The sequence below is a fragment of the Leptodactylus fuscus genome, chromosome 8, assembly GCF_031893055.1.
Source record: "Leptodactylus fuscus isolate aLepFus1 chromosome 8, aLepFus1.hap2, whole genome shotgun sequence".
In the NCBI taxonomy this organism is placed as follows: domain Eukaryota; kingdom Metazoa; phylum Chordata; class Amphibia; order Anura; family Leptodactylidae; genus Leptodactylus; species Leptodactylus fuscus.
In genome coordinates, this window is record NC_134272.1 from 63008973 (window position 1) to 63036935 (window position 27963).

At 40.3% G+C, this 27963-nt stretch overlaps 1 protein-coding gene across 1 annotated transcript; it reads left to right on the forward strand.

Moving 5' to 3' along the window:
* Positions 1–1529: 1529 nt before the first annotated feature.
* Positions 1530–27963, forward strand: DNAJC10 (DnaJ heat shock protein family (Hsp40) member C10). Its single transcript, XM_075283803.1, has 23 exons — positions 1530–1596; positions 5534–5825; positions 7901–8063; positions 10182–10232; positions 10574–10656; positions 10801–10932; positions 11158–11251; positions 11828–11905; positions 12662–12705; positions 13809–13946; positions 14094–14183; positions 15513–15626; positions 17376–17490; positions 18551–18678; positions 19664–19780; positions 19940–20041; positions 20508–20663; positions 21717–21850; positions 21949–22002; positions 23195–23342; positions 25703–25825; positions 25984–26091; positions 26640–27963. Exons 2-23 carry the CDS (start codon positions 5631–5633, stop codon positions 26649–26651), a joined length of 2379 nt encoding a protein of 792 aa, XP_075139904.1. The 5' UTR covers positions 1530–1596; positions 5534–5630; the 3' UTR covers positions 26652–27963.

Below are 27963 nucleotides of genomic sequence, written 5' to 3' on the forward strand. Positions count from 1 at the left end.
TTGACACTGTTGTCCCCTCGGACTGCAGAGCAGCCTGAACTTGTTTGGATGTTAGTCGAGGTTTTTTATCCACCATCCGCACAATCTTGTGTTGAACTCTCTCGTCAATTTTTCTTTTCCGTCCACATCTAGGGAGGTTAGCCACAGTGCCATGGGCTTTAAACTTCTTGATGACACTGCGCACGGTAGACACAGGAACATTCAGGTCTTTGGAGATGGACTTGTAGCCTTGAGATTGCTCATACTTCCTCACAATTTTGCTTCTCAAGTCCTCAGACAGTTCTTTAGTCTTCTTTCTTTTCTCCATGCTCAATGTGGTACACACAAGGACACAGGTTGAGTCAACTTTAATCCATTTCAACTGGCTGCAAGTGTGATTTAGTTATTGCCACCACCTGTTAGGTGCCTCGGGTAAGTAACAGGTGCTGTTAATTACACAAATTAGAGAAGCATCACATGATTTTTCAAACCGTGCCAATACTTTTATACAATTCTTTTTATGGTTTTCCATTGAAGACAAATTAAATGAAGATAATAATACCAAAGAATTTGTGATTGCAATCATTTTCTGGAAGAAAATGAGTATTATCTGACAGAATTGCAGGGGTGCCAATACTTTTGGCCAACACTGTATATTGTGCATCAGTCTCAATGAAGAGTCTGACCGAGTGAAGGGGCTGCGATGTATAAAGAATTCCATCAGTGGTCCCATCAGAATACAAATCTAGGCCAGGTAGGAACTAGCGTAGATTTCCTACCCCAAGTCATTTCCACATTTGGAGACCTGGATTGGGGTTTGAGGTGCACCTTTTTACGCAAGAAAGTTCCGTGACCCAAGCGTGCACCTCAGTATCATCCCTTTACACTAGAGATGAGCGAGTAGTATGGGATGGAATACCTCCCCTGCATAGTTATTGGTGTACTCGGTCGAATAACACACAGTAAATATTCAGTGCCCCTCCCAGCTTCCCTGGCGCTTTTTCTTTTTACCCCGTCCATTAACTATGCAGGGGAGTTATTCCATCCAATACTACTCGCTCATCTCTACTTTACACCATTTTTTTTTTTGCCATAGAAGGAATGATAAATGGCCCCTCCAATGGGCCGATGTGATATATAAATGGCTGGCAAATAACATGAACTGCTAGGACCTAAATACTCGCTGCCCTTCTTCTGTAACTCCACAGAGAATGCTTTGGTCTTACGTCCTGACAGGAATCCATTCCCAAAGTGACCACCCTATTACTGGTCCTCATCCTGTAACGTCTGACTATTAAGGGAAGTCCCAAGAACTGCTACAACCATGGGCGGTGAGCAAAGAGAAACACAATAAGAGGACGGCGCTATACAAGGCGCTGACTGACGGCTCCACTGACTGAAACCGGCGGCGCGTCTGTAGAATGTTCTCACACTGCTCCAATCCCTGCGCGCCAAGACACGAGCCCCGCCCAGCTCCCACAATCCTGTGCGGCAGAGGCTTTAGAATAAGGGGAGTGGGCGTGGCCTAGTGTGCAGCGTCACAACCCTGAGCGTCAGCCTAGGTGTCCTGGCAGCTTCCGGCTTATCTCACGCTGCAGTACCGGCTCAGGACTGGGGGTAAGAGATGAGCGCAGGGACCGCTGTATTATCTGTATTCATGTGCTGGGGCTGATGCTGGGGAGCAGCTACATTGCCACAACACATAGGGGGACTTGGAGCCCTCATCATGGACCCTCCCTTCAATTGTGTTAGCACTTTAAAATGTTAACTGTTTATTAGCTGAATTGTGGGATCTACTTAGTCTACCTATTGGAAATCGGTGCATTTGTCTAAGGATCACAATGGTGCACTAAGGGATCGTCACCCTGATCCTTGTATTGCTTTAATAGATACTTTTGCAAAGTATTTTTCTGATCTGCTTCATTTTTGTCCTTGTGTAAGTTAGACTGCACTTAAAACTTAGCATCTCTCTACATTATACAAGTGTATAGTGCAGAGATTTATAAAAAATTGCCATTATAGGGAGTCTATCACCAGAGCCCGGCCCCGTGGATTGGTTCATGTGACCCTAACCTTACAGTGCCCCCCCCTTTGTGAATGGTTTCCTCCATTGACAAGCTATCCTCGTATTTGTCAATATGCAAAGTCACTCTTTGGAGCAACTAGGTCAGTGCTGGAGCAAAGGCAAAGTGGTAGCACTGTTATTGCTCCAAAAGCTCATTTGCATATTGACAAATAATGTTTTATCATAGCAAAGTATGTGCCTATTCACAAGTGGGTGGGAGACACTGATTATAGTGACCCTATCTTAGTTATCTGTAGGGTTGGGTATTGGGAACTATATGGTTACCGTGCAGAAATAATTGATTGATTAATAATAAATCCAGACAAGACAACACACTTTTTATTACTCTAGAAGTGTCCCATTAGAGGGGTATTAGACTGTTATTAATTTTTATAGAGCAGATGCACTCTATGCATGTACTCTAGTGGGATTGCATACACTTTACCCCCCCCCCCATTGTCTGTTTTCCCAGGATGCCTCCATTAAAGGGGTTTTCTGGGCACATGATGTTGACGACCTGTCCCTAAAATAAGTCATCAGTATCACATCACAGAAGGGCTCGATATCCAGGACCCCTCCCTATCAGCTGTTCATAGAACAGAGCTGGAAGCAGATGGCTCCTGTAGTGATTGTCTACTTGTATAGCTGCTGAGCTGCAGTAACTCAGCATGGCCACTACAGAGAGAACAGCACTGTCTGCTTCCAAATCCGATCTGCATATAGCAGCCACTGTGACAACTGATAGGACTCGTTCACACGGGGCAAGAGGCGTCAGATTTTGGCACTGAATTCACGTCAGAATCCACCCTCTCACAATAGAGGTCTATGCAGACCGCTAGCTTACTTTTTTCCGTGAACGGCATGTTCCTTCTTACGGAAAAAAATAGGCGAGCTGCCCTTTCTTCGGGGGATTCCACGGCTGAATCAGCCACGGCGTCTGGCTTGCAGCAGCACGCTCTGCACTATGCCCATTCATTTGGACCTACTCTGGAGCGGCAAGCGTATTTTGGTCCTATTCTGACCCGGGTTCCCACGTCAAAATCAGGACCAAAATACGCTCCCCTTGCCCCATGTGAACTAGGCCATAGGTCAGGAGTCTTGGCACCCACTGGAAAGCTGACAGTGTGCTGAATTCAGCGCACTGTCAGCTTTCCCGGGTGCAGGAGATATCGGTGCTGTTAGTTTCGGAACCCATATCTCTCCTTGTCAGAAGGCTGGTGATGACTGTAGGCAGTAAGGAACTCATCTTTGGTGTAAGAGATGACTTTGTGTGAAAATGTGTTGCATCTTTGGCACTGGACACTGGAGTAGATGTGTGAATGAATTCCCCACCCCAGTGTATTGTAGCTTAGTCAGAACTGTTTAGAACAGATATATAATATAAAGCCTCTTTCACACTGTAGTTGTAAAGTCTGTTGCTCTGATCCATCAGGGGATCAGAACATCAGACATTAAATCTGACATAATGAATACTACTGGTAAAGATGGAACATTTTCTGTTTGTATCAGTCAAGGCAAAAATGGTTTATTTTAGAAATGCGTGCCAGCTGTAGTAGCTTCCATTGTTACTATGGCTGTCGTGTGACCAAATCTCACTACAGAGACCTAGTCCAAAAGTATTTTCTACTACTTTGTTACATTATGAAAGAAAACGAATAAAAGTGCAATTTCCCCTTTAGGCACTTGTCTAATCTTTGTCACTTTATGCTGAATCTTTTGTTAAGTAACTTTTTGGTCTGTCTCTCTAGTATCTACCATTCATATTCCGCACCCTCTATTTACTGGGCAAACGCTATGCTGTGCCTATTCCTTGGGCTAGTGTGTATTCAGTAGTAGGCAAATAAAGAGCATGTTTACAGCTGGCACTAGGGTTATAAAATATATTTACATTTAAGATAATATTGCCATAATCTCTTTTTTTTTTAACCACGTGATCGTCCTCTGTACACAAATAAACAGGAACGTGACATGGGGGGGGTCTAAACATAGTTCCTATATATAGTTATTACATTGGAGACACTTCTGATTATTTCTTCATGTGGAGGGATCATGTTAGGTTTGGCTTTTTCCAACAGCTGCGCACAGCCCTTCCCTCTGTACAAGTACTATGTATATTTAACCAAGCCTAAGGCCTTATTCACACATTTGTCTTTTATGCCATGTCAAAGTGCTGTGTTTTCCACTCGGAGCACATTTTGATAGAGGTTTTGATTTAACGATCTTGTTAAGTACATAAAAAATGGATCAACCATTTAGTAAGGGGAGACCACCTTGGCCCTTCCTGATCCCTACACCACACACATTCACACAATGTGGCAGGTAAGGTGCAGAGGGAGTGATGAATTCTCCCCTTCGTGTCCATATTTCATCCGTAAAATGGCTGATATAAAAAAACTGAAACGAGTAAGCCATTATAGAATGATCCGTAAGGTAAATGGAGGCCAAATAAAATTTAGTTGTTGCCTTGAACTGTGGCCCTCTAATGGCCTATGAAAATAGTAATCTCAGGGAACCATCATGGTTAGCAATAGGAGTGTGGAGTAGAAGATGGCTGATGGTCGTGGTTAGAGCATAAAGAGCCATTCTGTCCTGTGTGGTAAAACCTGACATCAGTATGGGGTACTCCTTTTTAATTGTTGCTTTAGGCGGAGTTCACACAGAGTTTTTTGGTCAGGGTTTTGAGGCTGAATTCGCCTCAAAATCCTGACCAAAAATATGTCTCCCATTTAAATCAATGGGAGCCAGTCAGCTCTTTTTTCTGGTAGCCGTTTGTTCCGGCTCCTGGAAAAAAGAACGGACGTGCTAATTCTTCAGACCGAATCGCAAATCCGCCTGAAGACACTCCCTCCTCTCGACTAGGCCCATTCTTTTGGGCCTAATCCAGAGCGGAGTGCGCGACTGGATGCCGGTATTTTGAACCGGAACCTGAGCCTTCTCCTCAGGTTCCGGACAATAAAACCCAGTGTGATCCCAGCCTTAGAGCCATATATATATGGCACTCCTGGGAGTAGAGGATAGTCGATTGTACCTTTGGAGCCCCTTCCCTGTTATGCATGGCACTAGCTTTACCTAATCCAGCACTGCACTAAGGCCTCATTCGCATGACCACTGACAGCTGTCACACGGCCATCTCCTAAACAATGGGAGTGAATGGGTCTGTTTCGTTCATGTATTTTTTTTTTTTCTTTGACTGGCTTTTTTTTTTTTTTTTTTTTTTTTTATACACATCCTTCAAAAAAAAAATGGACATGTTCAATTTTAGTCCATTTTGATGGTTACAAAAATGGAGATCTAAATATACTCTTAGATTTTCATGGGTTTTAAAACTGCTTTGTAATGGCCATCTTTCACTTGTGTGAATAAGGGTCAAAATGGACAGAAATGGTTTGGTCCAACAGAAGCTTAGGTTGTAACTGACTACAACTTTTTCTTGACACAGTATTTACACACAACGGAATTGTTCTTATTATTTTTTTTATTTATTTTAAGCCAAAAGGAAGAGGACACCATGAAAAATCACTAAGAACCTGAACTCAAGTTGACCAAAGACACATTATTATTTTAATTTGCCCCGTTTACATCAACAATGGACCCTTTCACTGCAAGAGCTGGTAACCTAAGGAGCGCTGTTCTCTGTTTTATCATCCTCTCCCTGGCTGTGCTGGTCTGCACAGATGAGGACTACTATAATTTACTCGGCATATCCAGAGCATCTAGTAGTAGAGAAATTAGACAAGCGTTTAAGAAGTTAGCACTGAAATTACATCCTGACAAGAATCAGGTAAGTTTGTGTTTTACTATTGTTTTTCTATGAAACAAATGTTACCTTTGTTGTTAAAGAGGACCTTTCATGTCCTCATCAATGTGCGGTATTATATATCGCTAGAAAGCCGACAGTGCACGACTTTCCCGGTAAGTGCTCGGTGCTGGAGATATCGGTGCCATTAATGTCTGCACCAATATCTCCCTACTGCCGCAGTCTTTTATAGGGTTCCTTTCACATCAACATCAACATGTGGTATTATATACTGCTAGAAAGCCGACAGTGCGTCGAGTTCAGAGCACTGTCAGTTTTCCCAGTATATACCCCGGAGCAGGAGACACCATGCCGTTAATTTCAGCACCGATATCTCCCGACTGTCAGTAGGGCGTTCCTCATCGCTCAGCAACATTGGTAGGTTGTGAGGAACACCCCCCCCCCCCCTTCCAACTGTGCTCTGACATAACCTTGTTCTGTCAGCAGAGGGGGCATTCCATACCACCCAGCGATGACACTGAGCTGCGAGGAACGCCCTTCTGACAGCTTGGCTACATAGCGGCTGAGACAAAAATGGCTTCAACCATGATTTTTTTTTTATTCTGTGCCTGGGGTTACTGCAGTTTTGTTCATTACAGACATTCCCCAGCGGACCCATCCCATTTTTCCATATCATAAACATATTTTCCGAGTATAGAAATAACGACTTAGTGTCGCCCTGGACAGTCTTTAGTTTTCTAAGCAATAGGTGACAAGAATGTAGACAGACCTCAGATTAAGACTACGTTCACATTTGTGCCTGAGTCTCCATCGAACTCCACCAAAAAAATTACTTGCTGTTTACTGGCTATCATTAGTTAAATTAAAGGGATATTTGAGCATCTAGATATCTTCATTCCTCCACATGTGCACTTTCTCCTTTTACATGTAAGCTTCTGGTGACCTCATTTGCTGGCTCTCTGACGCCTGTCACACCCTTCTGCAAATATTGGTGTTGTGCTTATGTTTGACCAGTGCTAACATCTTGTTCTTATTAGGGATGTCTTCAGTATTAAAATGTCACTGCATTTCATGTGCTGGACTACTTGATGACTTTGGTTGCACACTTCTTAGTGGCCCTAAAATCTGACATGTTCTGATAGATAAGTTATACGCATCCTATTGGAATAAATAAGATGTGACCTATGTATGCAAGTTCCAACCAACAATGACGTTCGTGCATTCAGAAATTCTGCTAGGGTAAAGTTGCACAATTTTTTGTTAAGGGGCATTCGAGTCTGGGTCATTTATGATATTTCTAAAGAACATAGATGTACATTAGGGGTAAGTCTCCTCTCTAGGACCTTCAGCAATTTTGAAAACAGAGGTTCCCCAACCTGTGCCTCATAGCTGCAATTTAAAGGGGTTGTCTAAGATATGCAGTTTTTGGCAAGAGGCTGGGGAAGATAACAAAAAAAAAAAAAAAAGACCCCAATACTCATCTGTCGCCGGTGCTTCGGCCCCTCCTACTGCGGTCCGTTCCAGTAGTGCCTTGGTGCTTCTCCCGGTGGAAGCCTTTTTTCCTTACATGGTCGCTGAGGACAATCAGTGGCCACAGCAGCCTAAGAAAAAGGAACGGACACGTTACTCATATATGTCACCTGTGACATCTCATGTCCTTTCCTTATGCCCTTGAGTCTGCTGAGTGGCCTTAGCGGTCATGTGTGGTGAGGACTTCTGCTGCAATGGCTCCGGACCGCGGTGGCCACCATGGACTATTGTGTTTTTGGGTTTTTTTTAACCTTCCCTGGCCTCCTAGCCAAAAACTGGAGAACCCCCTCTAAGGAGACCTAGCCGTATTGCCAGCAAAATCACAAAACTGACGGGCAAGCTATTGCAAAACCCGCCCGCCTCCTGCTTCAGTGTCTCTGCATATTGTCGCCCATGTGGAGGGTTGAGCTTATTTGTAGGTTTCGTAAGTTGCAGCATAGTTGTGAGTTTACTCATATATTTACACCTTTGCCAGTCTTTGGAATATTACAAGACTGGAGGTTGCTCAGATATTATACTGTATGATTATGGTTATGCTATTGTATATGATTTCATCCCAATCTTTCTAGAATGATCCAAGCGCACATGACAAGTTTTTGAAACTAAACCGAGCTTATGAAGTTTTAAAAGATGAAGACCTTCGAAAGAAGTACGATAAATATGGAGAGAAGGGTCTGGATGAAAACCAAGGAGGCCATTATGAGAGCTGGAGCTTTTATCGATACGACTTCGGTATGTTTTGTTTTTTGTTTTGTTTTTTTATCTTTCGAGCTAGAACTTTCTCCTTTTCATTGGGTACAAATTGTTGTAATTCTTTTTCTCTTTTATCACATATCTGAGTATTACAGACCTTCCACTTCTTTTGCAATGTTTAAGAAGTGGTCACGCTCCTCTTCACAGCAGAATGTAGTTATGCAAGTCACCCTGGCTCACTTTAGTTTATCTTGTAACGGTTCAGTAAAATACCCATTGTCAGATCAGACTGGCTCATATTCTGCATTAGAGAGTGAATATAATATCTATATACACATCTAGTGTACTATTAACTTCTAATATACTAAAATCTGTGAAAAAGTTAGTAGTTAAAAACAAAACTGATATAAAATTAGTTCCATATTGAAATCTAGGTAACTTAAAGGGGTTTTCCAAATAATTTTTTTTAAGTCTTCGTGCTATCCATGGGTTAATAATTGCTTCCAAATACCTGGCAGTGTTTTGAGTGATTTCTGGGAGCTCCTCGCATCCTCTGTAAAATGCAGTGCTTCACCACCTCCCTCTCACTCCCCTACACCCTCTCCCTGTCTCCCTAGCTATCCTGCCCACTACTAGCCCTGCCCAACTAAGTCACCCCTCCCCCACTCCATCATACTTTCCTGTCTTCCTTTCCACACTTTCTTTCTGTGGGGACAGCTCCTTCTCTTCAAGAACTGTGCCTGCTTATGTCCTATCCACAGGATGGGGGGGGTACGTTTCTGATTGTTCGAACTAAGTGAAAATGGCAAAATATTTCTAAAATGTCAGTAGCTATTTTTTCTGCTTTAGACATCGGAATAGCCTTTATAAAGGCTATTCGTCTCTTACATTTAGATGTGGTCTCCGTGGCACCATTCCTTAGAAATCCCGGTTTTTACCGGTATTCTAATGAGTTCTCTCGCAGCAATGGGGGCGGGCCCCAGCGCTCACACGGCTATGGGGGCGTCCCCACTGCTGCCCGAGAACTCTGTCTCCAACGACGCCTCCTTCTTAAGGTGAATCCTCCCCTTCTCTATTGTCTTTTTTCTGCGTCAGCACCGACACCTGCGCAGTCAGCTCTGCCAGCAAGATACTAGTAGAGCCGACTGCAGACTGGATGACTTCACTCACGCATCGGAGGTCTGTGCAGACCTTACTGAGCATGCGCAGTACGCTCTGTTCAGCAAAGACTTCAGCGAGGAGTGTACTGCACGTGCGCGCAATTGCGGCCTTGAAAATATGGCCGCCGGCATGCGCAGTCGGCTCTACTAGTGTCTCGCTGACAGAGCCAACTGCGCAGGCGTCGGAGCTGACGCAGAAGGAAGACGACAGAGAAGCAGAGGATGCAGCTGAAGAAGGAGGTGTCGCTGGAGAGAGTTCTCGGGCAGCAGTGGGGATGCCCCCATCGCCGTTTGAGTGCTGGGGCCTGCCCCCATTACTTCGAGAGAAAAGATAAAGTGTCAGATCACATGGGATCTGACGTCTTTGGAGCTGTGACCACATATCTGAAAATAAAACTGATTAGAAAAAAAAATTATATAAATATCTGGTTTTAAGAAATAAAAATTGGTGATGCGTTTCTTTTAAACTGACCATACACTCCTTACACCTTTATAAATCTATATACTTGGATTGGTTCATTTTATTGCAGAAAAAGAAAACCTTTTTTATAGAGGTGTTGCTAATGCTACTTATTTAGTTCCTGTACCACATTTTTGTTATAGGAAAAAAATATAGCCAGATCTTGTTTTCAGGTTTGTTTGTTTTTTCCGCTGCAGTAAATCATAGCATGACCCTGATGCAACATTAGTATTTTCCTGTAGGTAATAAGGTCACCTGTGACTTTCACTCCCAATAAAGAGACCTTGATTTGGTAATGCTAATATCTTACTGCAGTGTGCAGGTAACCAGAATCACGGAAAACTATAGCTCCCCAGTCTGCAATATCTCTGCTTCTTCTATATAATGCTCTGTAAGTAGCATAGAGAGGCTATAGAGTATTGGCCACCAAACGTGCACAAACCATCACCTGGTGCCACAACATGAATGGTGGATAAAGAGTTTACATACACAAGACTTGTGTAGCTTACTAATGTTTTGTTGTATTCTTCGTTTAAGGGATTTATGATGATGACCCTGAAATTTTCACTTTGGATAAAGTAGAATTTGGTAAGTGTTTAGCGCAGTAGTATTTGCACCTACTTCATGGTTCATGTGATTGCCTAACTGTATAAGAAAAAAAATCCAATTTTAAAGTGTTCTGGCTTATCAAAAAGTTATATCTGTAGGCCCCTGGAGTAGGGAACCCACCAATATCTGGTGCAATAAGGTTGCAACATGTAGAAACCATCCAGATGGCCTGTGCCCTATACACGAAGGAGGGGATTTAACAAATCCCTTATACCACTTCTGTGGCATAATATAGTTCCAAATGATAAAGTTTATTCACTGAACATTACACTCTGATATTATCCACACCTGCCATATATTGTTTTTCTTTGGTTTTGTAGACGGAGCCGTAAACTCAGGAGAAGTATGGTTTGTTAATTTCTACTCGCCTGGATGTTCTCACTGTCATGATCTTGCACCAGCGGTAAGTGGATTATTGTATCCTTATTATTTAAGAAATTCAGTTTATCCTCCTATTTTTTATTTTTTTTTCATTCTTGTATTGACTTACTTGTGCAAGCTGGCTAGTAACTTTTTTTTTTTTTTTTATATATATTTTACTTTGTAGTGGAGAGAGTTTGCTAAAGAAATGGATGGACTGATACGCATTGGGGCCGTCAACTGCAGAGATGAAAGAATGCTGTGCAGAAGCCGAGGCATCAATAGTTATCCAAGTCTCTATATCTTTAAGACTGGCATGGTGAGTCAAAAAAGATGCTGGACGGAGAACCATTGCATTTCACTAACTTAGAGATGTTATTTAAACGTAAAATTTCTTTATTGGAATTTTCAACATTTGTCTAAGATTTTCTTCTCTATGCTCTCCTTTATATACAGAAATGATGTAGTAATCGCTCCAGCCTGAATGTCCTATTCCCTTTCTTAAATAACATAACGTTTTATTGTATTTTCATGTAATTTACAGAACCCAGTCAAGTACTTTGGGGATCGGTCATATCAGAATTTGGTAAATTTTGCAATGAAGTATGTTTCAAGTACTGTAACAGAACTATGGGCAGGTAAGGATATCATGTACAGTAATAACTAAAGTAATACACTGTTCCTAAAATGAATGTTCACCCTCTGTGGAACGCTGCAGGATATATATATAATATATATAATATAATAAATATAATATATATTTATTTTTATATATATTTATTTATGTTCTTGTCAAATTTGTTTTTGTGAAACAAAAATAATTTAAAAAATGCAATGAAGAGCATTTAAACAGACTGTATTTAGGCACCATGCACACAACTGCATTTATTTTCTGTATACTATTTATAATTACAGAGGAATTACAAACACATTAATTTCTATTGCCCCATGCACGCAACCATGTTTATCATGTGCCTGTGTAGGGGCCCCGAACCTGGGTCGCAAGATATGGAGCAGGTCCTATTCTTGTCCTTTTTGCGGTCTGGGTTCAATCATTTGCATGTATAGGTCCATGATTAACATGGACCCATCACTTGCACTGTTGTTGTGTGCATGGAGTTTAAGGCACTTTTATTTATTTTCTGTAAGTGTTAAAATACATCAAAAATTTTCAAAGGTTTGCTTTTATTTTTTTCCTGAATTTATTTTATTAGGCAATTTCAAAAGTTCGTTAGAAAAATCGTTTGCATCAGGCGTTGGCTGGCTAATAACATTCTGTGCCGACACTGGAGGTAACCTAATCTCTTCATTTGTAGCTGTAATAGTTTTCCAGCTTGACTGGTTATAGAATTTTATAGAATTGTAATGCTCTTTCATACTGGTGTCTCTCAGCTCCGTTTTCATAGCTGGTATTAATGCGGTCTTTTGTGCCAAAGTCTAGAGTGGATTCAATTGGAATCGGACATTTGAAGAAAAGGCTTGCACTTCTTGCTGTTGGATCCACTTCTGGTGTTGGTTCTAATCCCAGTCTATTAGTGTCTTACTATTTAGGGTTAGGGTGGGTTTACATGGTGCTTTTATCTTCAAAATTACAAACAAAATGTATTATGCGTTTTTGAGCAAACATGCACTGTGTAAACCCAGCCTTATTCTACAACAATGATGAGGATCATGATGGCTTTTTTGCAATGGATTACGAGAATTCTGTTTGTCTAAGATTTAAAGCATAAGTTACATTTTTATTTGTGCAGGAGTAGGGAACAAACTTTGCAATACACTTCACTAAATATGATATATTTCACAAAATCTATACTTCACAGAAGTGCCTGTCTTTAGGGATATCTCATGTCTTTGTCTTATCTGAGTCATTCTGTCTCTACTCCATACACAAGCATCCTCAGTTTACAATGAAGTCTATGGAAAGGGGAGAAAATGTGTCATATAAATTGTATTTAAAAATGTTTTTCTGCCAGTTCATGATATATTTTCAGTAACTTGTGTGGATATTTTGTGTATATATAATGTGTCTTGCATTCTTCTTCTTTCAGATTGCTTGTCCACACAGACGCGCTTAAAACTTTCTGCTATGCTTGTAAGTGATATCAAACATTTGTAAGAAATCTGTAGGAGAAACCGTATAGCCACTGTGTGAAGTCATGTGTATATAATGAGACATTTTCACTAAAGGAAACCTGTTACATTAACATGCAGTTATCCGCCTTTCATTTCAAAGGAGCCCACCATCACCAAAATCACCCCTAAACCTCTTATTTGCTGTTATTGGGGCAGTTACGGACATGATAAACATATCTTTTTATTTGGTGTAATGCAAACTTGCTGCCCCAAAAAAAAATAAAAAAAAATCAACTTTTAATCTGTATGCAAATGAGCTGTTAAGTGCACCCAAAGCGTGGCTGATCTTATTGGCGACCCTGTTTTCACCTGTGGCTACCACTGGCACCACCCCCTAACATTGATTGACCGGTCCCATTGTGTGGTCATCATAGGTGAAAATTAGTGCTGTGGCAGGCATCTATGCCCTAACAGCTGCCTATTCATTTATGCACACTGGTAGTGTTATTCAGGTGAATAATACAAATAAATTAATATAGTTGAAAATTAAAGTTAATTAAGTTGATATAAAAAAATCCCATTTTATGCAATGAAAACAAATAGAAAAAAATAGATTACCTTTTTTTATTAAAATGAGAAGTAATAAAGTATAAAAATACATATATTAAATGCTTGTATTTTGATATCCCTCTTACAACTCATGTAGAATAAATGTAAAACTTTAATTTGAATGAAAAAAAACTTACAATACAAAGCAATTGCAACATTTTTTATGTTTTTTTCACTTTGCTCTTTAAAAATTCACTATGAAAAATTATGTATTGGACTGCAACTTGGCATATGTTACATGTCCTTAAAGGAGCTGTCTAGAACTATATAGATTGCTGTGGCCTCCTCACTATTTACCAATTACAGCACCATACTTTGCAGCATTAGCTGTACTTCATATTGCATCTCAGCCCTATTAATTTGCATGGGACTGAGGTTCAGCATGACCATGTGACCATTGAATGTGTAGCTGAATATCATAGTCCCAGACTACTCAGTTAAGGTAAATATGTCACCACATAATAAATAAACATAGAAATGATATAATATACCCTGCTTTTTCTTCTGAATTAGGAAGGACTTGTAAGTGTGGGATGGATGGACTGTACGACTCAGGCTGACCTCTGTGACAATCTGGAGGTCCACACAAGCACAACAGCTTACTTCCCACCTGGAGCCAATCTAGCAGACAAAGATAAAAGTGGTGTCCTGGTAACTATTTTACTGCTGGTTTTTGTCGCTGCAGATATATATATATATATATATATATATATATATATATATATATATATATATATATATATATATATATATATATATATATATATATATATTAATGCTCTTTGCTTTGCTTTTTAGTTCCTTAACTCATTAGATGCCAAAGAAGTCTACAAGGAAGTGATGGAACATCTTCCAGATTTGGAGCAGCTTTCGCCAGATTCCTTAAAGGTAAGCAGAGATGCAATATTCTGTTTTTTACACGTTATCCTCTATCCATTGAGTAGGGGATAATTGATTGTGAGGTGCAGGAGTTGGTGATCTTCAGGGACCTCTAGGGGTCCTGTGTGCACTAAGTAAAAGGAGTGGCAAGTCACACATGCTTGCTGCCTCTGCATTCATATATATATATATATATATATATATATATATATATAATAAGTCAGGGTCTGGGGTTGCTACGTGGGGTGGCATAGACACACAGCCGATCCGAACAGCACGCACCCATAGAAATGAATGGAAGCATCTGTGACGCTGACTTTGCCGGCGGCCGGCTGGCGTCACAGGTGCTTCCATTCATTTCTATGGGTGCGTGCTGTTCGGATCGGCTGATCTGAACAGTGTTCGCTCATCTCTAGTAGAGTTTATTTTCACTTAAAAAGGCAGTGCTGCAACAAAAGGAAACAATACAAAAATAAATCCCTGCCCGGCTAGGCTCTAACTAAACATAGAATAGGTTACCTCACCTAGAATCACAGAAGTCCAAAAGCCAGTTGAATCACTCAGGACACAGCTCCAAAAATATGACCTCTCTGTTTGCTCTCCAGCCAAGCTCTGCCAAAAGTATTGCTGCTGGAGCTGGCTTCTTAAGCCTCCCTTGATGAGCAGACTCTCTGCCGGAACATCCCCAAAGTGTGGACGGACTGGAGGGTGTGGAATGACAGGTCCCACTACCAACCTACCTGCCATTCCTAAAAATCCAGCCCAATACGGAGCATTTACCAAAATGCTCAGCAGACGAAAGTTGTCTACTGAGAACAAACATTCCTTCTGGAGTTTTCTCATCTCACCCAGCTTAGTAGCCTGGGTGAGATGTACACCCCCTCCATTACCTGACCAGCCATCGGCTTACACTATATATATATATATATATATATATATATATATATATATATATATATATATATATATATATATATATATATATATATATATATAATTTTTTTTTTTTTTTTTTTAAATAATCTTTTACAATTTTAAAGTCCTACTCGTCTTATTGATCTCCACTGCTCCTGTTTGGCCACTGCCCTGCTCCAGGAATGATGTCTTACATGGCCATGTGACCACTGCACCCAATATCCAACATTGACTTGCACCACTACTGTAATTCACTAACTCTTTATTACACATTTATGTGTTGCTAGATCAATAGGTTGATACAAAATCCTGTTTTGTAGGGTTAAATTCACAGGAATTCATTGCATATACCGGTATTTTCCTTTTATATATTGTATGATATGAGACACAAGCCTGATGGAAATTTTTCTCTCTTTTTTTAAGGACAGGTTAACCTATCATCGATGGCTTATATTCTTCACTTACGGATATGATCAACAGTTACATCTCGCAGAATTCAAGAAGCTGAGTGTTTTACTGCGAGGTGATCATATTCAGGTGAGTACTCGCAAACATAAGCAACTACGCTCTCAACTATTGGGTGATAGTTTTAGGCTTTTAATACATTCACCTGATGGTTACCACCTCTTTTTCGTCAGTATCAGGACAAACAAATATGCTGTTGTGACTTGTTGCTTGGCACATGTACCTTGCTCCTAGCATAAATGGCAATTGTGGCATATTATACTACAATATTCCATTCTGTATATTCTTGCGTCCTTACCTTCAATTCTCCTCCATATGTTTTGCTGCATTGTTATGTTCCTCTATATTTGCTGCGGTTCTCTACTACATTTCACTTAACTCCTATCTGACTGTACAACTAAGCTGCCGTCGCTGATTTTGAAGCAATGATGGAACAAATGGCCTATAAGCTATAGTTACCTATTACCTATCCCCTTAAGGACCAGGCCATTTTTTGCTTTCGCATTTTCGTTTTTCCCTCCTCACATTTCAAGAGCCATAACTTTTTCATTTTTCAGTTCACAGAGTCACATGATAGCTTATTGTTTGCGGGACAAATTGTACTTTGTAATGGCACCATTCAATATGCTGTGCAATGTACTGGGAAGCTGGAAAAAAATTCAGAATGAGGCGCAATTGGAGAAAAAATGCATTTGCGCCATTTTCTTATGGGTTTAATTTTTACAGCATTCACTGTTTGGTACAAATGACATGTTACCTGTGTTCTACGTGTCAGTACAAACGCGGTGATACCAAATTTATATAGTATTTGAAATTTTTTGATACTTTTAAAAAAATGATAAACTTTGCAAAATAGAAAAAAAAATTTGTGTCATCATGTTCTAACACCTGTAACTTTTTCATATTTCCATGTATGGAGCTGGTTGTGGTGTCTTTTTATGCGGGACAAGATGACGTTTCTATTGATACCATTTGGGGAAAGATCCGATGGTTTGATCACTTTTTATTCAATTTTTTATAGGAGGCAAAGTGTTGAAAAAAACGCTTTTTGGCTGTTTTTATTTTTTTTGCCGCTACGCCGTTCGCAGTACGGGATAAATGTTTTAATATTCTAATAGTTCAGGCATTTTGGAGCGCAGGGATACCTAATATGTTTATGTTTAATGTTCTTTAATTACTTTTATAGCTGATCTAGGGAAAGGGGGGTGATTTGAACTTTTATATTTTTTTTATTTTTTTAATACTTTTAAAAACTTTTTTTTTTCTTCTGTTACATTTATGATCAGACCCCTTAGGTACCTTGAAACCTAGGGAGTCTGATCGCTCATACTATTCACTGCAATACTACAGTATTGCAGTGAATAGGAAAATCCCAGCACTTCTATTAGACGATGCCTCTGGCATCGTCTAATAGATCTAGTGCAGAGACAAGCCTGGAAGCCTTCAATAGGCTTCCGGCTGTCATAGCAACCGATCACCGCCCTCTTGTGACGTTCAGGAGGGCGGCGATCGGCGAAACATGGCGGCGCCCATGCCGCCGGCGCCGTTTACACACTGCGGTCACTTTTGACCGCAGTGTGTAAAGGGTTAACAGCAGCGATCGGCTCGGGCACCGACCGCTGCTGTTAGTGGCAGGTCCTGGCTGTATTATACAGCCGGCATCTGCCGTGTATGGAGCGAGCTCAGCGTGTGAGCTCGCTCCATACATCCCCATGCGACCCATGACGTACAGTTACGTCAAGGGTCGCTAAGGGGCTATAGATTGTGATTTACTAGAGGACAATTGTTTTATGTTAACCCTATGTGTCTGTCTTTTGTAAGGTTGGACGTTTTGACTGTCAGTCCCATCCATCAACCTGCAGTTCCCTATATATTCACAAGCCTTGTGTAGCAGCATTTAAGGGCAAAGGCCTCAATGACTTTGAAATCCACCATGGTAAGAATAAGGGAAAAATGGACAATATTTAGGATTATTTTTTTAGTCATTTATGGTTGAATGCCACACCTACAGGAATTTGCAAAACTGTATCATCTGAAGTTCAGTGACCATACAAAAAGTAATGTGTGCTCACAAGTGCCTGTATACAGGACCACATTGCTGTGCTGAAACAGTTATACAATAGAAACCGCCAGCACCTCAAGCCTCTGCCAAAGTATCTGTTTTGACTGATGACATAGTACTGTGAATCTGTGACCAGGACCCCTGACAATGATGTAGATCTAGCCTTAGTGCTATGCTTTATGGAAAGCTATCTGCCATAGTTAAATGTTCTATTTAACATGTGCTGATCACAATTGTAGAGGACAAGTTGTCCTTCTTGATATGTCTAAAGCCTCATCCACATGGCTGAGTGCAGGCCAAGGAGATTTTATAGCTGAATGTATTCGGACAACTTCAGAGTGTCTTCTATCCCCCATTGATTTTAATTGAGGGAAGGGGAGGGGGTTCCGTTTCAGTGTCAAAGTGCAGGATATGATCTGTTGTATTATCATTGCAACGGAGCATTGAATGTCCCCTCCAATGGCACCCTTGGTCATGTGCATGTAGCCATAGAAAATACTTGTATTCCTCATGATTTTACAGTTCTGAAGCATCTGTTCTGTACATTGTACCGTTCCTCTGTTATTACGCCTAGACCAGTTGAACTCATAAGCTAGTTAAGGGTGTGTTCCTCTGACATTGTCTCTGACTGTATAGACACACCTCATGGGGAGTGGTAGCACCACTTCATCAATATATCAGAATTTTGGCTGTAATATGGATATGTTGTCGCATCAGTATTATAATTCCCAGACTTCCCTCAGTTCTGCTCTATAAGACATGGGATCCTATGATGATCTAATTCTGGTTTACTACATTCTCTGCTTCCCAAGTAAAAATAAGCTTTTAGTCATTTATTTTATGAGGTTTATATTGTACATTGGTTACTTGTATTTTCTTTAGTAGATTATATGGGATGGTCTTGTTATTGTTAATATTTCCCGTCTATTCAAAGGTAAACCAAGTGTTTATGAGATGGTGACCTTTGCTAGAGACAGCGTAACTTCTCATGTCATTACATTGGGACCCAAGAATTTCCCTGGAAATGAGAGAGAGCCGTGGCTGGTGGACTTCTTTGCTCCTGTGAGTATAAATTATTCTTTGCAGAATATTTCCTATGGTGTCTCTTTCACATGGGAATGTTAGACTCCTGGGTAAGAAATGAAAATAGCATTTCAAGGGGTTGTTCACCTTTACTAAAGAGACTACCAGCCATCATTGTTAGGAGAGTTTTCATCAGAGAAACCAAAGTCACTTCTGTGATATAATAGTACAATGGTTAGTATACCGTATATATTCGAGTATAAGCCGAGTTTTTCGGTACAGTTTTTCTGCTGAGAAAGCCCCCCTCGGCTTATACTTGAGTCAAGCAAAAAAAAAAAAAAAATTTTCTTGTTGGGGGGGAGGTCTATGACCGTAATAGTAATGTATAGAATCTCCCACAAAATAGTGCAAGGGAAAAAAAAGCTTCAAAAAAATATAATAATAAAAAAAAATCTTCTAAATCCCTCCTTTCCCTAGAAAACATATAAAAGTAGAGAATTACAGTGAAACACATACACAATAGGTATCCCTGTGTCTGACAGTGCCCGGTCTACTGAATATAGGGTATCTGCAGTGCTCCTGGTCCGTCGGGAAGGGGTTAATAGGAGCACAAGTAGGGGGAAAAAAAAAAACAGTCCTCAAGCTCAGGGAAGGGGCAGACAGACAACCAAAACACCCCCTTCCCTTCCCCAGCACCCAGTAACTACTGTACCCAAAAACTGACCATTTTAATTTTTGAAATTTTCCAGTAGCTGCTGCATTTCCCCCCTAGGCTTATACTCGAGTCAATAAGTTTTCCCAGTTTTTTGTGGTAAAATTAGGGGCCTCGGCTTTTGTTCGGGTCGGCTTATACTCGAGTATATACGATAGTTTTGAGACGTAAAACAATTCTAATAATTTATTTCCTAAAATCATTGTTTTGTTCTGTAAGCCAGAAATGTACAGCTATGAAATGGCAATAATAAAAAAATAAAAATAAAAAATATATATAATATATTATTTATTTTATTTCTGTATTGTGAAGTGGTGCCCTCCATGTAAAGCCTTGCTGCCAGAATTGAGGAAAGCATCCAAGCGAGTATTTGGACATGTGCGATTTGGCACGCTGGATTGCACAATTCATGAAGGTCTCTGCAATATGGTAAGTGATCGATTAAAAACCTGATGTAAGTGCACTTCTGCTATATCATGCAATATATAAAAAGTGTTTTATGCTCAGTTTACTAAACCTTCATATTGTCATGAACTATTCATATCCACGTCAGCTGAATGTTTTATATTTCTTTCCTTTCCCTTACAGCATAACATAAGAGCGTACCCGACAACTGTAGTATTCAACCAGTCTAATATTCACGAGTACGAAGGACATCACAGTGCAGAGCAAATCCTGGAGTTCATCGAGGTACGGTATACTTTATAGTTGGCGCTGTCACATTATTAATCTCTACCATACAGGTTTATGGGAAATGTTATTGTTAAAAAATCCATTGACTGGAATCCTCTCATTTAATGATCCAGTTGGATTGAAGTTCTGTGGAGGCTTCAGGTCCTGTAGACTCTCCCAGGACTGTTCTCCTACAACCTCCATATTAATATCCGTGCAACATTAGAAGTCACGCACACAGTAGAACTTAAAAGCACAGACTTCCCTTCAGTTCTATACCAAGCATTTGGCACGTTGTGTGCCCTGTATGGAAATTCCATATTTTGGTGATATTCTAGTCGGGAATATCTCTGTATTACAGCATATGATGGAACATGATTATTTTTCTTAGATTTCTTATGACCCAAACTGTGATACTGTCTGCACAACATACTAATACCTTTCTGATTTGTAATGCCCTTCTCATTCTTCTCTTACCATGTAGGATCTGCGCAATCCTTCTGTTGTCGCTCTCACACCCACAACTTTTAAGGAACTGGTAAAGGAACGGAGTCGTGATGAAATTTGGATGGTGGATTTTTATGCACCTTGGTGTGGACCATGTCAGGCCTTGATGCCAGAGTGGAAACGTATGGCACGGGTATGCGATAAATTCTTATTGGTTCATTGTGGTCCTAATTGTAATACGTTGTTTTAGGAAAATATAGTGTGGTCTATTTGATTTGTTTCCAATGTGTTAATGGGATGAACAAAAGTCAAGAGTATAGTAACACCTAGTCACATATGCTTTTCTATGCAGAAGTGTCCAACAAAAAACATATAGCGTGCAGTGTACATGTCAAAGGTGTTTGTTAGAAATATTTCCCAATGTGTAATGCAGACGCAAAGTGCTGAAGTATGCCAATGTATACTCGTTCAGTGGCATATGTCACCCATACATTAGGTGGAAGGCTGTAATGTGATGTCCTGGTGTAAAGGCCATTGTGCCCAGCACTTGTGTGAATAGGATTTAGTAAACTTGCAGTATTAGATCTTTAGAATTAATAATTATTGTTTCTTGGGAAACGTCAGGCACTTACAAGGTCCTTGGTCCCAGACTACCAGTTGGATATCCTCAAACTTCTGAGAATTAAAGTCTGTTAATTCACTGGCTATAGATGGGTTAGGTTTGCTATTCAGCAGGCGTAGCTCCGCCATAAGATATGTGCTCATTCCACCATGGCAGTAGCGGCCTCCTGGGCTGAGGTCTGGTTCACATCTGCATTTAAGCCATTCTGTTCGACTATCCACATGAAATATGCGGAGAAAGAAGTCCTGCAAGCAGCACTGTTCTCTCCACATTTTTTATGCAGAAACCGCATCTGTGGGGTCCTTGGGTGTTTTTAGGTAACTGCTTTTTTTATGCGGATAGGTTTCTGTTCAGGGGGTGCTCAAGCAGTTTTCCCAAACGCAGGTGTGAACCGGACCTAAGAGAGGAGAAGCATCTGTTGATCAGATGTGAAGTCTTCCAAATGGTCAAATTTTTCAGACATTTTAGAGTAGCGTTACGATCTGACACGACTTTTGGACAATAAGTCCTTCAAGCAGTCGTTCTCCCCTAACATATTAATCTGGTACTGCTCCTACGGTGCGGTCATGAAGGAATGGAAAACCAATTACTAATAGGACTAATTCCTCTTTGTCTGTATTTCAGCATTTAAGTGGATTGATCAATGTTGGAAGCGTTGACTGTCAGAAATACAGTTCACTCTGCAGTCAGCAATATGTCCAAGCATATCCAGAAATCAGACTTTACCCAGCTAACCGGGACAATCCCCATTACTACCGGTGAGTGTGACAGTCGTGCTCTTCATATACAGTGTTTGCTATTCAAAATGGTACGGTTTCATGAAATAACCTTTTTGTTCCTTTTTTTTTTTTGTTAGCACATATGACGGCTGGCAGAGAGATTCTTATTCCCTTAAGAACTGGGGACTGTCGTGAGTGGTTTATTTATATGTATTTATAGGAAATCGAGTATTATATAATCCATTATATACCAAAGCAACTTAATGGGAATGTGTTACCAGGAAATGATCTACTGTTTAAATCACGTTTTTTGGTGTTAAACATATTTTCTTACAAGTTTAAGATATTTTTAATTTTCCAAATTAATTTCTATAATGGAAAAAAAAATCCGAAAAATCTTGTAATTCCAACTTTTGCCACTAAGCCTAAAAAAATCTGTGACTGTTTCCTATAGATGGACCACAGGTCTCAGACATAATGGTCTGGAGCAGACCCGATTCATTGGCATGCCTGGAAAACTCTGCCATACTCTGTGACCTAGGCAGAGGTCATTGTGTAGAGAGGGGACTACATAAACTGTGAATGGCAGAATCTGTCTCTTATCTAAATATACATTATGGCTGTGATGAAATCTCTGCACTCAGGTCTCAGAGTAACGTACTACTGGACAAGCTTCCGGTTGGAGAATGACGTCAGCAGGTCGGCGCAGTATTTTCAGTACTGTACTTGCCGAACATGGAAGTAGCCATGCCAATTCAACCAGTGGTGGGCAGAGCTGAGCAGCAGTTATCTTACGTTCATACTAGCATTCGGGTTTCCGTTCTTCAGGTCCGCTTTACAGAAGGCGATGCTGCAGGTGACATGCCCATAAAGCCCTTTTCAGCTATTTAGCGCAAATATAAAATGTCCAAATTCCAAGCAACATAGCAGCGCTTTAAAATAACCCAAACCTATTTAGAAACCTTGTGAGAAGTCCTGCAGGGTACTATGATTAGATAAATATTTTTCCTGCTGACAGACTCCCTTTAATAAAAGTAACATGGAAAAATTAAAAAAAAATTAAAAAAAATCGCCAAATTAAATGTTTTTTTTTTAATTTAACATAAAATCTTAAAGGGCTGAAAGTCATTTACTGCACTGCATATTTTTTCACCATTCTACAATGCAATCTATCTTCTTGAAATGATTAAAATTGAAGAGTTTTGTGAATTTTTTACTATTTAGACTGGGGATTCATCCGCTGTGAATCGCATCTCCCTCTTCGTGAAGCACAGCACATCAGCTTCAGGTTTTTCTAAACCTGCAACTCTGAAATTGCCTACAAAATTTAAGGCCGTGAGGTCCACATATAGTAAGGATTTTTATGTTCTCTCTTCTCTCCAGCTACTTGCCCAAAATAGCTATTGAACTCACACCGGAAAGTTTCAACGAGGAAGTTTTAAAAGGCAAAGATCACTGGGTTTTGGATTTCTACGCTCCATGGTGCGGTCCATGTAGAACCTTTGCTCCTGAATTTGAGTTTGTGGCCAGGGTAAGTAGTCCATAACCTCAAGTGTATTGCACATTGATGTATATTAGAATAACATAGGCAGGCATTGCCTATCAGGGGGCAGACCTCTCTTTTTTTGGGGGGGAAGGGGGTGTCAGCTGGTTTGGTGGCAACTATAGTTTTGGATTGATATACATTTTGTTTCAAATCTGGACTTAAATTGGCTTAAAACTTTAATGTGTGACATTCTCAAGGCCCATAGAACTACCGTATTTTTCGGACTATAAGACGCACTTTTTTTCCCCCAAATTTCGGAGGAAAATGAGGGTGCGTCTTATAGTCTGAATGTGGGATGGCCGCGCTACTGCCACCGCTGGTTTTCTTCAGCGGCAGGAGCGTGACAATCTGCAGGCCCCGGCAGCTAAGACACTCCCCGGCATCCGCCGGTCTATTACAGCAGATGCCAGGGACTGTCTTAGCTGCCGGGGCCTGCAGATTGCCGCGCTACTGCCGCTGAAGAAAACCAGCGGTGGAAGCGCGGCCATGCTGCAAATCCGCTCCTCATCCACAGGTCCCGGCAGTCACTTAGCCCCGGGGCCGGTCCCCACCGGCCCCATACCTTTAGTGATGCAGGCCGGCTCCTGCACGGCGAGGCCGCAGGAGCCGACCTGTTCCGATGACAGCCGGGAGCCTAATGAAGGCTCCGAGGCTTGTCATAGATATATATTACTATCGCGGCTGGTCTATGACACTCCGCGATAGTAATGTATAGAATCTCCCATAGACGGCAATACACTTGTATTGCCGTCTATGGGACTTGCAATCAAATGATTGCAGGTTCAAGCCCCCTAGGCGGGGGATAATAAAATAGTAAAAAAAAAAAAAAAACACTTAAAAAAAATAAAATAAATAAAAGTTCACCTCCTTTCCCTAGAATACATATAAAAGTATAACATTACTGTGAAACATACACATTAGGTATCCCTGTGTCTGAAAATGCCCGGTCTACTAATATTTTTATGTACAGTGAACGTCAAAATCAAAAGTGCTAAACTGCCGGGTTTTTCTCTCTGTTTTGCCTCTGAATTAAATAAAAGGTGATCTAAGCAATAAACATTTCCCAAAATGGTATATCTAAAAAGTATACCTGGCCCCACAAAAAAAACGCCCTATACATACCCGTACAGCTGCAGGGTCACCTGTCAATGTGGCCTTGCAGCTGTTCCAAAACTACAACTCCCATATATTAAATATTTTACCATTTTTTGCCTGAAAATTTTTTTTCCCTATTTTTCTCCTCTAAAACCTGCGTGCGTCTTATAGTCCGAAAAATACGGTATATCCAGCTCATTTCTAACTCACTAAGGCAAACACATGGCAAAGTAATGTGTAGTGACAGTAGTTTATGTCTGTGGGAAAATAGATGGTAGGCAGTGGCTCAAAGACTGCTTAGGGCGCATTCACACTTGCGCTCATTATCCAGTTTGTGCATTCTGCCGGGTTTCCGTCTTCTGCCCCAGCGAAGCTGGACAGGGGACGGAAACCTAGCGGTCAGTTTTCTAACCCATTTACTTGAATAGGTTTGCAAAGGTGAACGCCCATGTGCATCTTCTGCCTGTCCATGGGGAAACTTTTTTTTTTTTTTTTTTTTAGCCACATACAAAGTTGAAGTGAATGTGTTTGAAAACTAACCGCCGAGTTTCCGTCCCCTGTCCGGGGCAGAAGATGAAAACCCGGCAATGTACACTCCCCACAACAAGTGCAGGTGTGAAAGCGCCCTTATTTAGCCATACAATACACTGTCACAATTTTTATTAATGCATTTTAACGTTAAAACCGCTCCACAAGCATTCTAGAACTGGAAATTCCATCCGCAGGAAATTATTAATTGTACTCTTGCTATGTGACAAATTTGGTAATGAACGCAGCCTTTAACTAGCAGTGGCAAGACCACAGGGAAATGCAGAATATACCAAAAATTTGTGGCAAACTATTAGGCTGCTGGGACTCCAATCTCTGGCAGCCCCATAGAAGTGATTGGGGTTCCTGTCATGCAAGACTTTTGGGCCCCCGTTATTCTTATTGCTGGGGATCCCAGCTGTCAGACAGGTAGAGAATACATTTCTGTGATAGATAGATAGATAGATAGATAGATAGATAGATAGATAGATAGATAGATAGATAGATAGATAGATAGTGTGTGTGTGTGTATATATATATATATATATATATATATATATATATATACATATATATATATATATATATATATATATATATATATATATATATATAGCATGAACAGATAATACCTCTACCTGAATAGATCCGCATCTATTGTGTAATAGATAAACCATGTTCTTGTGTTCTGACCTCTTCTCATCATTTCTTTTGCGGGTTAGCTTTTGAAAGGAAAAGTAAAAGCTGGTAAAGTGGACTGCCAAGCTTATGGAAACATTTGCCAGTCAGCAGGCATCAGAGCATACCCTAGTGTGAAACTGTACCCTTACTTGGGATCTAAAAAGGTATTTCTCTACTTCTATACCTGTATGTTACAAATAATGAAATTGGATCTATCTTGTGTGTCTCTCGATCCTGTAAAACTCTATACTTTCCTTAAAAGTGATTGTAAAGTTGCTATTGGGCATGGAGATGTTGATCTGGAGATTTATGCCTTGTACAGAAACATACAGAAAGTGAACATCTGGATTCCAGAGATGCCAAAGAATTAGTGAAGATGGTTACAGGAAGACTAGGATTTCTAGAAAAGCAGCGGAAGGCTTCTCGGAAGGTAAAAGTATCCTTCAATTAAAAAAAAAAAAAATTATTATTTTTTTGTTAGCCTTAATACAATGTTATGGGCTTGTATATGTTATGTTTTACTTCGATCATATGATTAAATGGTATCTATAGTGTAGTCCAATGTATCAAAAAAATAACTTTGTGGTACAGAGGAATAAATGTAACTTTGTAATGTATCAAAACGTATGCTAAACTGTGAGCCAAAATTTTGGATGTGGTGCCAAAATTTCAGCAATTGCTCCAAAATTCTGCCAGCTAAGTGGTGGTATAAAGTTAGACTTTCTGCATTACTTTGGTTCAGTTTGACGATCTAGTCCCATTTTGCATTGTCTAAGAGTCAGAGAGTATTATTTCATCCCTCTTTGTATTCTTCAGTCGTGTGTAGAAAGTAATTTCCTTCTCTCAAGCTATTGAACACATTATGGAGGCTAGAAGAATGTGAAGACGATCTTCATTGATTGGCTTTGAAACCATGACCATAGACCTTAAGCGTTGTCTCTACTAGTTATGTAATTAAACTATTGTGTGTGTTTTTAGGATGAATTGTGATGGTGATGGCGGTTTTTTTGAGGTTCACTACTCATCTTCAGTCTGTATGGACTTGGGCTACTTATAAAACGTTAAACATGTACATTGGATCTACGTTACGAAGGATGATGCCTGATAAGTACAAGAAGCCGATGTCTTCTCTGAAGAAGTAGTTGCCTTCTCATTCAACAATAACTTGAAGGTGGATATTTTATGTTGATGGTCTTTATTGCAGAACTTACATTGGTTTAGTTGTCTAAAAGTGCCCTAAAAAAGGAACAGAAGACACTTTTGAACAGAACGATGACATTTGCAAGCACTTTCGATATCCTACAACTTGGACATATCTCAAATCGGTATTAGCACTTTGGAAATCCTCAGTATACACTATTAATGTCTGACCGATGCAGAGCCAACCTTTTGGGACCCACACCTATGTTAATGATGGAGTCCCAAGACATTGTTATCACATTCAGATAGAGAATGGACAAAGGAGTCCTTGTACTGAGCGGTTTGTGTAGCTTTCATAGAAGTGAATGGAGAGCACTTATCATATGCGCTGTCATCTCCATCCAGTCACTATTTCACCAAGCAGGTTAGGGACTCCAGTTCTTCAGATTAGGGCCAGACCTGGAGATACAATCCGCCTCAATCAGACGTTTATTGCATATTGGATATACAATAAATGTACAAGGTAGAAAACTGGACATTTCTGGCTGACTATGCTCTGTCCATTTTATTGTAAGTATTTTCGTATCGAGACAAAGTTGGTAAAATAAAACCGTTCTAGTAGAAACTATAATTTTTTTCCTTGACAAAATGTAAAGACGCTTTACAATTTGCGTTCTAACACAAAATCTAGTTTCTTCTGTACATGGAGAATACTAAAGCGTGTGACATATCTGATTTATAGGGATATTCCCACTACATAATTTTATGGCCTATACAAAGGATATGCTAGAAATGTCCTGGGGGTCCTGTCTCTGAGATTGTCACTTATGGGGAGAACGGGTGTCCCATTTAACGGAGGCAGTTCCTACTCTATACAGCAATGGAGAGGTGACTACACTTGAGTACAGACTTCTGTATTATAGACTATGGGGCTGGGAGAGCCGAGTGCAGTCACTTCTACACTGCAGTCTATGAGGGGCGTCACACGATAATGTCAGTACCTGATTTCTATATTGTCACATTTATCAAACTCAAATGTATGATGTGAATACCCCTTTATCTTTTTGCTTTACAGGTACAAAAAAATAGTCTTCAAGCCTTTATTGACCCATTTTCTTTCCAGTAACTTTTGCTCCTGCTGCAGCTTCAAAATTCTGTACAA